Source organism: Trachypithecus francoisi, unplaced genomic scaffold, assembly GCF_009764315.1.
Source record: "Trachypithecus francoisi isolate TF-2019V2 unplaced genomic scaffold, Tfra_2.0 Lachesis_group21, whole genome shotgun sequence".
Lineage (NCBI taxonomy): Eukaryota > Metazoa > Chordata > Mammalia > Primates > Cercopithecidae > Trachypithecus > Trachypithecus francoisi.
In genome coordinates, this window is record NW_022681467.1 from 51,738,992 (window position 1) to 51,751,186 (window position 12,195).

The 12,195-nt window shown below is 44.2% G+C and overlaps 1 protein-coding gene across 1 annotated transcript; it reads right to left on the reverse strand.

The window, feature by feature from the left end:
• Positions 1 to 2,591: 2,591 nt before the first annotated feature.
• CBLN4 (cerebellin 4 precursor) lies at positions 2,592 to 11,226 on the reverse strand. The gene is made up of 3 exons (XM_033186792.1): positions 9,811 to 11,226; positions 6,645 to 6,761; positions 2,592 to 4,723 (listed from the first exon to the last, which is right to left on the reverse strand). Exons 1-3 carry the CDS (start codon positions 10,099 to 10,101, stop codon positions 4,526 to 4,528), a joined length of 606 nt encoding a protein of 201 aa, XP_033042683.1. The 5' UTR covers positions 10,102 to 11,226; the 3' UTR covers positions 2,592 to 4,525.
• Between the last annotated feature and the right edge of the window lie 969 nt (positions 11,227 to 12,195).

Genomic DNA, 12,195 nt, shown 5'->3' on the forward strand with positions numbered 1-12,195 from the left:
CCCAGGACTTCAAGGCTGGCCTGGACAACATACCAAAACCCTGATCTTAAAAAAAAAAAAAAAAAAAAAAAAATTACCTGGGTGTAGTGGTGTGCCCCTGTGGTCCCAGCTACTTGTGAGGCTGAGGCAAGAGGATCTCTTGAGCCCAGGAGGTCAAGGCTGCAGTGAGCCATAGTCACTCCAGCCTAGGCAACACAGAAAGAACCTGCCTCAAAAAAAATAATAATAAAAATAAGTAAAGAAGCAAAATGAAGACATGCAGGACCAACTATCCAGAAAGGAAGGGGAAACAACCTTAAGTCAAAAAAAAAAGGCCGGGCGCGGTGGCTCAAGCCTGTAATCCCAGCACTTTGGGAGGCCGAGACGGGCGGATCACGAGGTCAGGAGATCGAGACCATCCTGGCTAATACGGTGAAACCCCGTCTCTACTAAAAAAATACAAAAAACTAGCCGGGCGCGTTGGCGGGCGCCTGTAGTCCCAGCTACTCGGGAGGCTGAGGCAGGAGAATGGCGGGAACCCGGGAGGCGGAGCTTGCAGTGAGCTGAGATCCGGCCACTGCACTCCAGCCTGGGCGACAGAGCGAGACTCCGTCTCAAAAAAAAAAAAAAAAGGAAAAAACTAAAACACAAATCTAATTAGATAATAGATAATCAGGGTCTAATAGAATCTGGGATCACAGAAAACGTCTGGAAAGCTATTAGAATCAGTGATACCCTATGTACAAGCTCTTTATTTCCTTCAGTTTTGTTTTCATGAGCTTCTGGCAGGAAGAAACTGCTTGCTACAGACAATTGCTTGCATTTGTTGATCAATAGATCAAGGAAGAGTCAAAGGAGGTAGGGACCATCTAAGGAAGGGATGGTACTGGCATTGACAAAAGCAGATAGGGCCAATGCAAATACTGTGTTCAATTAGCATTTTTGTGGACCCAGCAATTTCTGAAAACTATTTTCGAGTCATAGAATACGCAGGGAGCATCTGGCTCCATTTCTGGAAATACTTCTGACACCACTGCCTCCTTCTCTTTAATGTATCCTACTCAAATTTAACTTTCTTCCCTTCCTCACGCCAATCTTAATGCCTTCCTGCAGGTCTATTTCCTGCTTGGCCCGTATGAGACCTCTAAATTTTAGTAATCACAGTAGGCCCTTAGTTGAGTTTCTACTGTGTGCCCTTCACATGTCTTATTTCATGGTAACAACCAACTACCTGCTGTTTGCAAATGAAGTAACTAAAGCTCAGAGAGATGAAGGAACCTGCCCAAGGTTACAGAGCTGGCAAATAAATAATGTAGGATTCTATCTTATGTCTGTCCAAAATCCATGCATCCTGGCCAAATCCTTCTGTGCCTTGTGGCTTTTTTTTGAGACGGAGTCTTGCTCCGTCGCCTAGGCTGGAGTGTGGAGTGCAGTGGCAAGATCTCGGCTCACTTGCAAGCTCCACCTCCCGGGTTCACGCCATTCGCCTGCCTCAGCCTCCCGTAGCCGGGACTACAGGCGCCGGCCACCTCGCCCGGCTAATTTTTTGTGTCTTTAGTAGAGACGGGGTTTCACCGTGATCTGGATCTCCTGACCTCGTGATCCGCCCGCCTCGGCCTCCCAAAGTGCTGGGATGACAGGGTGAGCCACCGCGCGCGGCTCTTGTAGCTTTTACTCTCTCCCTCAGTCTTATCTTTTCCAGCCACTATGTTCAGTGGTGGCTCTCACTTCCTGGAACCAGCTTAGAGCGTGTATCTCAGGATCTCATTCTCACTTCATCTCTCCACCTGGGACACACTAAGGCAGGTTTCCTTCCACATTTTATAGCCACGGCCCCAGTGCCTTTTCAAATGGAGTTCTCTTGAAAGTTTCAAATGGATTTTGTGTTTAAAAATATGTACACTAAAGCTTAGGAATTAGAGACAAGCCCTTTGCCAATTTTCTTTTATGTTAAGAAAAAAATCAATTAAAAAAGGGCAAACCCCAAAGGATGGCCACAATCATGTTTATAAAAAACAATTCTGTATTGATCTGTTTTGATAATCACCATACTTTATCTCTCTCATCATAGGTTTCTGTTGGTAAATACTTTGGGGCCATTTTGCCAAAACAATGACTGATAGTCTACAGCCATCCTTTGGTACCTGCAGGGAATTAGTTCCAGAACCCCCTGAGGTCACCAAAATCTGCAGATGCTCAAATTCCTTATAGAAAATGGCATAGTATTATGTGCACATAGTCTATGTAAATTATACTTTAAATCATCTCTAGATTACTTATAATGCCTAATACAATGTACTGCTGTGTAAATAGTTGTTATACTATGTTGGTTTTTATTTGTACTATTTTTACTGTTACATTGTTTTTACTTTTTTCCCCAAATATTTTTGATATTCAGTTGGTTGAATCTCAGATGCAGAACCTGCGGACATAGAGGGCCAACTGTATTTATTCAAGCAGGATTCACCCGTTGCGATGCATACATACAAATTCTGCACACAGAGAACCTGGTACAAGTCTACATTAGAGCAGGTCCATTTAAAGAGAATTCCACTCACATTTAGAAAATGCCCCTTTTATTTAGTTTCTCTGCACAATACTTTTTTTTTTTTTTTTACATTATAAAATCACACAGGAGGAAAGGTTTTTGACAGGAAGCCAGCAGAAGACAACTTGCCAAGCAAAACATTGAGGATCCATTGCCAGCATCTGCAGATAATTTTTTTCAGAGAAAGAGGAGTCTTCCTGGTGATGAATGAATATTTTGACGTGGCAATTAACACCATTATACTGGAAGACATGCCTGCATGTGTCTCCCTGTAACACCTTGCTTGTTGCCACTAAGTACAAAAGCCTCCTGCCCCACCCCCCAAAATTGTTTTAATGACTAAAGACCAGGAAATTGAGCCAAATCTCCAAACAAGGCAGGTGTAATAATAATTTCTCCTAAGAAGAGGCCTGTGATCCTCTGTTTGTCTTTTAGTGTTGAAAAAAGGGCAGAACTTTTCCTCAAATCTTCAGTATGAAAATATTGGTCTTTAAACTCATCACTACTCATTCATACCTTGAGCATCCTCCTGATATTTTAGGGGATCTTTTTTAACTTTTTAACAATCAGCCCTTCTGAAAGAAGAGTTTACTAAGTTCATTGATTCTCTTTTGGCAAGCTTGCAATTCCTACATTTGAACAAATTAAACACAGTAAAGATTTCCTATATCAGCTCAGAGGACATTACCTGAAAATTCAGAAAGCTTTTCTTAAACTTCTGGAAAAAAGAAATGAGAGGATGAAAGGATGAAAGGAAGGCAAGAAGGAAGTAAGAAAGAAAAGGGAGCAAAGAAGGAAGAAAGGGTTAGGAAGAGATAAAGTAAGAGGAAATAAATCATGTAGAATACATACTTCCAAAACAGAAAGAAAAAAAACAATTCAACTAACATATATTAATCTTTATTCTATAACAGACATAAATAATTTTATGAATTCATATGACCTATACAAAAGACAAAATAAGATATTGCACTAAATTTAGATATGGGATATTTGAATTTAATATTAGCTAAACAGATAAATATATACAATTTAAAGAGTTAAGGCAAAACCAGATGATACTCCAAATACAACAGAAGTCTTGAAAAATAGGCATAATTAGAAACAACAGCATCCCACCACCAGTTAAGAAAGTGGTCATGTCTAAGGAAAAAAAAACCTTAGGTTTTTCATAAAGTGGTTATTATCAATCATTTTAATTAAAGTTGAGCAATAAAGTATAAGATTTCCCTCGGAGGGGAGCTATTTTGCCAAGGCTCGGGGATTGAGCACTTAGATTTCGGGTAAGCAACTTTTTCCTTGTCAGATTTATGATCTGTTCTTCCTCTTAGAAAATATAATTTGGAAAATATGACTCTTTCACATATACAATTAAAATACAACTATGAAGCATTCTTTTTTTTTGAGATAAGTCATGTTGATGATATCATTGTCAAGGTAAATTTGTGGGCAAGCCATTCATTACCTTATTTTAAGAGAACACATAATGCCAGTTACTGAAAAAAAAAATCCCAGTTTTTTACAAGAACCAAACAAACTAATTCCAAAGGAATAAAAACAAATATAATCAATACACAGCATACAGTTCTTTGGCAGTATCACACTAACCGTTGATTGAAGTCAGAACTTTAGAGTTTTCTAATGCTTAGACCCAGTTGCCAGTCTTTTAAAACTAAACAAATAAAATTCCACATCTGTAACAAATTCAGTAATCCCGGGAAATGAAATTCAGAGTAAATCTTGCAGACAGCTTTTGACTGTTACATTTAAGCATAGGTATTATCTGCTTAGAGTCCCAATCCAAATATACTGAAACAGACACACACAAATAATCTGTGAAATTTTGTATTGGTTCAGACAGGCCTAGAATCCTTAGAATCCATATCCACCCATGAGAAACCAATAAAAGACATCAATCCAATGATGAAAAAATGATCTTCCAGTAACTCAGGAGTGGGTCATCCCTCACCTGGATAAACATCACGGAGAAATTGAATCCTATAGAGGGAACACCAGAAAGCCCGAAAATGTGGAATACTGCCAGCCTCCAACCAAATTACCTTTCTCCAGTTTTAGGTAAACCTTATCCTCTTTATCTAAGTAGAGTAGGACACCATTAGTGGCAGCTTCACGAGTAACATCTTTGTCCCCTGCAAAGGCAGATATTACTGGTTTTCCATTTAACATCAAGTTAACCTAGAAGAAGAAAAATAATAGTAATTGAAAAGTTCTCTTTAAAATCAAAACATCTACTGGGGAGAATAAATAATGTCTAAGATGACAGTCCCAGTAAAATACCTGATGTTCAGGAAATATATTCCCTTCCTTTCAAATTAGCCAATTGTGGGGGCCATACTTTGCATGTCTGCTGAACTGATTTAAAATTTTTTTTTCTCATTGGAATTTCCTCAAATTCCTACAAAAGAATAACATCTATGGAGAGCAACCTAGTGAAAACTAGCTTCCCTTCAGCACATAAATTAAGCTTACTGCTTTACTTACCTCTTCCACCCAACAACAATCTTTTGGAAATAAAGCAGGCTTGTGGCTTCCCAGTACATTTGTAAAAGAGACCTTGTGCCCACTGACCTAAGAAACCCAGATACAACCCAATCCTACCAACATCCTTGCGAGTTTTTGTGCAGCTGTAACATGCATACTACTGAAAATCATTTGAAATAATGAAGTATGTGTATACGTGTCTGTGTGTGTGTGTGTTGATTTCTTTTTCTGTTTTCCCTGATAGGAAACAAGCATTAAAAATAATCATCAGGCCAGGCATAGTGACTCATGCTTGTAATTACAACACTTTGGGAGACCAAGGCAGGAGGATCATTTGAAGCTAGGAGTTCAAGACCAGTCTGGGCAACATAGCAGGACCCCATCTCTAAAACAAACAAAACAAATTTAAAAATTAGCCTGGTTGGTCACATGCACCTGTAGTCCTAGCTTCTCAAAAGGCTGAGGCAGGAGGATCGCTTGAACTCAGGGGTTTGAGGTTGCAGTGAACAATGGTTGTGCCACTGCATTCCAGCCTGGGTGAAAGAATAAGACCCTATCTCAGAGGAAAACGAAAAAATAAAAAATAATAATCACCACTATCACTAGAGATTTTAGTGATAATTAGAATCAACTCAAAACTGTATTAACTATTTGCTATTCTACAATTTTGATTACACTGTGTCAAGCACTGCATACATTTCTAAATACTGGAGGTTGGGAAAAGCTTTTCCACGGAAGTAAGTTTATTTTCTAGACTTTTTTTTAGGTTAAAAGTCATATGGAATAACTTAAATCTGAGGCTGATCCATTCATCCATTTACTAGGACATGTAAAAGTATTAATAGATAAGTGAGTAATCTATCATTCACATTGACATAATGTATAACATAAATACTGAGCATAAGATAAAAGGTTATCCTAGAATTCCATACACATGTATTGTGTCATTTGGTATTAGCATTTTGGAATATTGTCAGAACTAGCTCCACTGTTGCTTTTGAGTGTAAGGTCAAGCCCATTGTCTTAGAAAGCAGAATACAAAATATATTTTTAACTGTGGAACTGTAATTGGTAAGAATTCACTACCATCAGAGTAACTGAGGATAAACTCAAGCATATGCATAGAACACCCTTTCTTAAAAAAGTATTTTGAATAGTTGCTCCTTCATAGACTTATTCTTACTCATTAGCTGTATCTCATAATTTTAAAAAATAGCAAATGTTTTCTTTATTTAGTATGTACTTGAAAAGCTCTACCCGTCTTACAAGTTTTTTTTCCTTACAAATTCAAATAATTTTTGTACATGCATTAAATGAAAGCATGATTTTACAAAGAGATTTGTGTCACTGAATTTTTACTAAACCATGGATTTTTTAAAAATGATCGTTATTAAGGTAATAACTTCAATTGTTTATTTTTCTATATGCTTTTTGTCACATCTTAATGGATGCTACAAAGAAAAAAATTGGAAATTAAGGTTTTAAAATAAATGATAAAGATGGCTGTTTATGTCTATTGTGGAAAGACAACTTTGGATAAATATTTAAATACATAACCCACTAAAGATAAGCACAGTTGGTTGGGAGTATGGATGGAAGGGGTCAAAACACACACCTGGATAGTTTGGCTCTGGTAGACTTTAATCACGTGAAAACTGAAACTGTAAATTCCTTTTCTTGGTGCTACAAAGACAGACTCCAATGTGAAAAAATTACCCACATTCACCAGGATCTACAAATAAAAATAATAAATAACAATAAGTTATTATATTTTCTTCTGTAACTAAAATGAATTTTCTTCCTCTCACTCTCTTCCTTTCCTCTTCCTTCTTTCCCTCCTTCCTTCATTCCTTCCTTCCTCTTTCTTTCCTTTTTTTCTTTTGTTCATTCATTCATTCTTGGCAACTAGCTTAAGAAATCATAGAAAATAAAATATCTAGTTCTATTTCTTTCCTCTTAACTGATTTGAAAAATTGACTTGAATATCGGAAGGTTCTTCTGTCTTTTAAATGATATAAGAATAAATAAAGTAACTACTTTGTATTCATGTCTCAATTTCCAGCAAGGCCCAATGGCTCTGGAAACATCGAGCTAACATTTGAGGGCTTATAAATATTAGCTTTACCTTGAGAAATGGATAAAAGGCATCTGCCATGTGTTTACATTCCCACCTTCTACAAGCCTTTGCAATGTCCAGAGGTGACGTTTCCAAGCCAGCCAATCAGCATCGGTGAGCTCTCCGCAGCATCCCTGGACACACCTCAGAGGCATGGGTACCCCCTCCACCATGTAACACAATCCTTGACACTGAATAGCTGGTACAAAAAGTGATCTGAATGCCTGGCCCTTCTCTGAGCCGCCCCTCTCCTAAGATCTGTGGCCATTTTTTTTTTCATTCCTATGCCAGCTAGGCCTTAATTACAATAATGTGGCAATGAGTCAGCCCTTGGGGGCTGCCAAAGAGGAGAGCATAAAGAAGGATAAACTATGAAATAGGTGGCTTTCCCTGTTCCTGTCAGGGCTGTCCATTAACCTCCTATCAATCATCTGCTCTTTATTTGAAGTTCAAGGTTCAAAAGTGAAAATAGAAACTGTTTCCAAGAAAGCAACAATGCATTTTGTATTCCAAAACATTCAGCCTAGTTCTATTGGTTACAAAATTAACTGTAAATTTTAATAAGTGACCTCTTAAGCTAAATTTGCAATGTCACATGGGTAAATCTCTTTCTATGAGAAAGAGGGATTGGGATGGAGGATGGATGTTAAAATAACTAGGGTTTCTTCCATTTCTCTCCAAGAAATACGCCTGTAAGTGGCATTTGGCAATAATAAGATGTCCTTAAAAAGATATACTTCTCATATATCAATGGCAATCTGCTACTATCTCTTTCAAACACTGCATTCTTGCCCATATGAACACACTTGCAAGCCTCTTGCATAATTCCCTAAAAATGTCCTATTACCTCTGGGCAACATACCAGAATGTAGCGACAGTCAAGCAGATGTATCAGCGTCAACACCTAACTTAAAATACATGTACGTGTGTAATTTCATTCTGAGATGTTGCCTTCTTCCAACTAAGCATCAGATTTTTTTGTGACCTGATGATAGATGGTCTTTCAACAAGTCACCAGCTGTGCAATAATCCCCAACAGAGGCTTTGCAAGGAAATTTTTTTCAAGCACAATTAAAATAATTTGAGGTGCTTAGTGGTAACTTCCTGGTTCAGATACAAGTAGCATAATTCACTAGCAATAATGAAAATAGCTAATGAGTGTTGGCTACCTGTAAAACTGGATGTTGACTCTATATTTGTAATTGGAGCATCCAGGTACATCAAGATTTATAACCAAATGTGTCTTCTTGTCTCTAAGATGCAGGGCTCACTGAACAGAAGAACAAACCCTTTTCCTCTTCTAATTGATGGAAAGGTCATTGAAAAGAACACCCTGTATAGAGGATAGTACAATGCCCATAGTATTCCAACATTTAATTAAAGTGTTGAAATACAAACTAGGGGTGGTGCTAGACTTTATTTCCATCAAGATGGAAAATACTGCACCGAAACCCCACAGGGGGCTACTTAATTCTTTAAAAATTATGGCTATCAAATACTAAGCCCCTAGAGAGGCATTCTCTGTCTTTGGCCAGCTGGAGAGTGCATTAGTTAGGAAAAATTAAGCAAGGAATACAGATGTCACCTCGTGCTTTCCCTGGCACATCCTGCAGCACCACTTAACCTGTGCCCCCTGCACATTGTAGCTTTGCATACAACTGTGAACTGTGAATTTGGAATTTAAAAAGACTCTAGATACTGTTGGGGCTGAAATTAAAACTCCCAGGACAGTTTTCTTCGTTAAGACCCCTTGCTAAATGTAAGCTGATATCCTGGGGTTTCTCATCATGCCAAACACGGAGCACTATGTCGCTAAACAGCAGCTACAGCTCCCGTCAGTTCTTCCCCTACTCTCATCAACCTCAAAGTCCGTCTTTCCCCAGTTATTTGCAATTCTCTGAAAGGACAGGAGCCTGGGAAGGGAGAACCGGCTCCCAAGGGCTTTCCTACGGGAGCTCAGCGCAGTTGCCAAATTCCTTTTCCTTCCCTCCTCCGCAACTTTTCTCTAAGTACCAGAGAAGGGCTTGCCTCTACTCCAAGGCAGAGGCAGCGGCAGTGGCAGCGGCGCCTGGCACGCGAACAGTGGAACCTGCAAGCGAGATCTGACCCCCGGCCCTGCCCTCCCGGCCTCCGCGGCCACCAGCCCGATCTCTGCAGAGTATAGAAGCCCGGGGCTCTCTTTGGAGAGAAGCTTCTCTACCTGGGAGAAACAAATCAAACATTTATCCTGTCCCGCAAAGGTACCCAGGGAGCAGCCTCAGCGGCACCCGTAGAGGAGTCTGAGCCAGGGGACCAAGATCTGCTCAAGAGATCACGACGTCCAGGGACCAGGTGCCCTTCGGCTCCCGCCGACCTGTTGCTCGAAACTTGCCCTGAGCTCTCGCTGCCCGGCTCTGGGCTCCCAAGCCTCTCCCCTCGGGTCGTAGCAGCCTCTTTTAGGGGCCCGGAAGGAATAGGAGCCGGGGCTGGTGAGAGGGGTAGGAAGAGAGACGGTAGAAGTTTCAGACCCAGGCATGTTTGGGAAGGCGAGTGCTTCACATGATTCCCCATTTCCCAACCGGTGCAGCTTAGTCTGGGCAGGCAGCCTCGGGCTGAGGTGCCTGGAGACCGCCCGTCCCCTAGGTGCTCGCGTCCCCCTAGGTGCTCGCGTCCCCCCAGGTCTGACCTGATCGAAGTAAATGATGCGCGTCTTGTTGCTCATCTCGGATGGCTCGTGGTTGGTGCTCCGCACCGCCGAGAAGGCGACCTTGGAGTTGGCCGCCCGGACCGATATCCCCAGCGGGGAGGAAGAGGAGCCTTTGGAGTCCGTGGCCGGGTTCGAGTCGCACACCACCAGACACTTGCCCTCCAGCACGATGGGCTCCGTGTCGTTCTGTGCCCAGACGGGCAGCCCCGGCAGCGTGAGGACCAGCAGCATGGCCGGCACCGCGGACAGCGCCCGGCGCCGGGAGCCCATGGTGAGCCGCGTAGGCAGCTGCAGCCGGCTGGCGCTGGTGCTCGCCCGCGTCGCCTCCTACCCCGGGATCCCGGTGCTCGGGAAGATGCTAGCGGCTAGGTCGACAGCGCTGCAGGAGCGACGGCGCCTGCGGCGGCGCGCACACTTCCACCAATTCTGTGGCTTGAAGTCAAAGTCTCCCCTCGAGCTCTCTCGCTGGCTCTGTTACCTTTGTCCTTTAAGGAGCTCATGCAGAACCCCTTACCCTACCCTCCTCCGCCCAAGAATCAGCCCTGCCTGGGGCCCCTGCACCCAATCTTGTTCCTAGACATCTAAAAGTCATCAATGATCCTCACATCCACACCTCAAAGCAAAAATAATAATAATAAATTCTCACCCCAAACTCAAGCACCACCAGGTAAACCACGGAGCAGGAACAAAAAGAGAGGACTCAAAGAGAAGCCACAAGGGTGGCGGTTGCCCAGCGGCGCGGGTGCCAGTCCTGTCTGGCTTGCGGCAGGGACGAGTTACAGAGGCAGAAGGTGTTTCCCAGGCTGAGAAGAACGAGAGGCTATGTTCATGGCCAGGACGCCAGCGACTCCCACTTTCTCTTGGTAAAAAATTCCCCCAAACCTGGTGTCACCCAGAGGTAGGGAGGGAGGCAGCGGCTAGCCAGGTCCCTCGCACAGAAAGCGCAGATTCACAGGATCAAGTCCAGGGCGCCGGGCGTAGCATGCAGGGCGGCTGGTCCGGCGAGGTCCTCTCCTACCTGGCCTCCCGCCCCCAGTCCCTGCGCACAACTTTCTCGTTCCTCGCGCGCAGCTCGGAGAGCGCGAAGCCGGCACACGCGCTCTATTTATAGGAGCACAGCGTCCAGCTGGGGTTGGCTTATCGCGCAACCCTCGGGCTCCGGGAAAAGGGGGAGAAGGCGTCTGGTGACCCCATCTGCGCAGCTCTCTCCTGACGTTTAACGCACCCCAGAGCAAGCGGGGTGCCCAGCACTGCTGATTGGCAAGGTTCGAGGCCACTCAGCCCCTGAGAGCGCGTGGCGTAAAGGATGTGTGCCCAGAGAGGAGCCCACGACCCTGCGCGGGCCCCAGCTCGGCGCCCGCTCTCTCCTGCTCGATCTGGGTCCTCGGAGGGGGCGGTGGGTCCCCTCGCCCCTCCCTATCGCGGGACTCTGCCGCCGAGTGCCCTCCGAGCAGAGCGCGGCGCTGCCAGGCCGGGTCGCGAAGATGGATGAGCCGCCGCGGACCCGCGCTGCGCGCTGCCCCAAACCTGGGGAACGGCGGGCGTCCCGACCGCGCCTGGCCGGGAGCCCGCCCCACACAGCCCTGGGGCCTGGTGAGCTTAGGGAAGCCTCGGGGCGGACTAGAGTCGGTGGGGGCGGCTGGGAGGAGGTGCCTGATTCCTTCCTTCCGCTCCGGGAAGATGAGCCTGAGAAGCCGCAGGGGCGCGCCTTCCCCCAACACCGCGAATCCTCCCCAGGCATGGCCAAAAAAAAGAGTGAGAGAAGGAGTTAACTCAGCAAGAATAAGTCCTCCGAAACCGTGCCAACAACAATTTAAAAAAAAATAAAATAAAGCCAAACCCACTCCTAAGAATACAGCATTTTTCTCCCCTTTGGATGCGCCTCCCGCCCCCTGTGCCACTCCACTGCCATCTTGGCCTCTGATTTGCAAGAGTTCCCTTCCTCTTCCGCAGCTACCACGGGGAAGGAAGGTTTGTCTCTGTCTGGACCCGGCTGTGTGAACTTGGCCCAGTCACTAACCCTCTCTGAGAGGGCTGCACGGTGTTAACTAAGGTCCTCCCTACCCCTACCCCGCCAGCTTTCCACTTCTGTGATGCTTTGGGATCATGGCGCCCCCTCCTCAATTTCTTCTAGACTTCCAGCTGCCAGAGGGCAGACACCGTATGGTTTCTTTAATCAAAACAGTATCCCCTCCAGGCATTCGGAGCTCCTAAAATTGCATTGGCTAGTTATGAAAGGACGGGATGTTTGTTGAGGGAGGTCCTTGGGATGGACGGGACGGCTCCCATTCCTTCCTGAGTGAAGGATGCTCTCATGAGCGTGGCATTCCAGCCCTCCACAACATAAGGTGAACCTCGTCTCCA

What these genes read in the sequence shown, in the direction of transcription:
- CBLN4 (XM_033186792.1), bottom strand. Translation starts at nt 10,101, where the DNA reads ATGGGCTCCCGGCGCCGGGCGCTGTCCGCGGTGCCGGCCATGCTGCTG. An exon ending in GCATCATTTACTTCGATCAG is followed by an intron (nt 6,762 to 9,810) that starts GTCAGACCTGGG and finishes TTTTATTTGTAG; the next exon opens with ATCCTGGTGAATGTGGGTAA. An exon ending in ACCAGAGCCAAACTATCCAG is followed by an intron (nt 4,724 to 6,644) that starts GTGTGTGTTTTG and finishes TTCTTCTTCTAG; the next exon opens with GTTAACTTGATGTTAAATGG.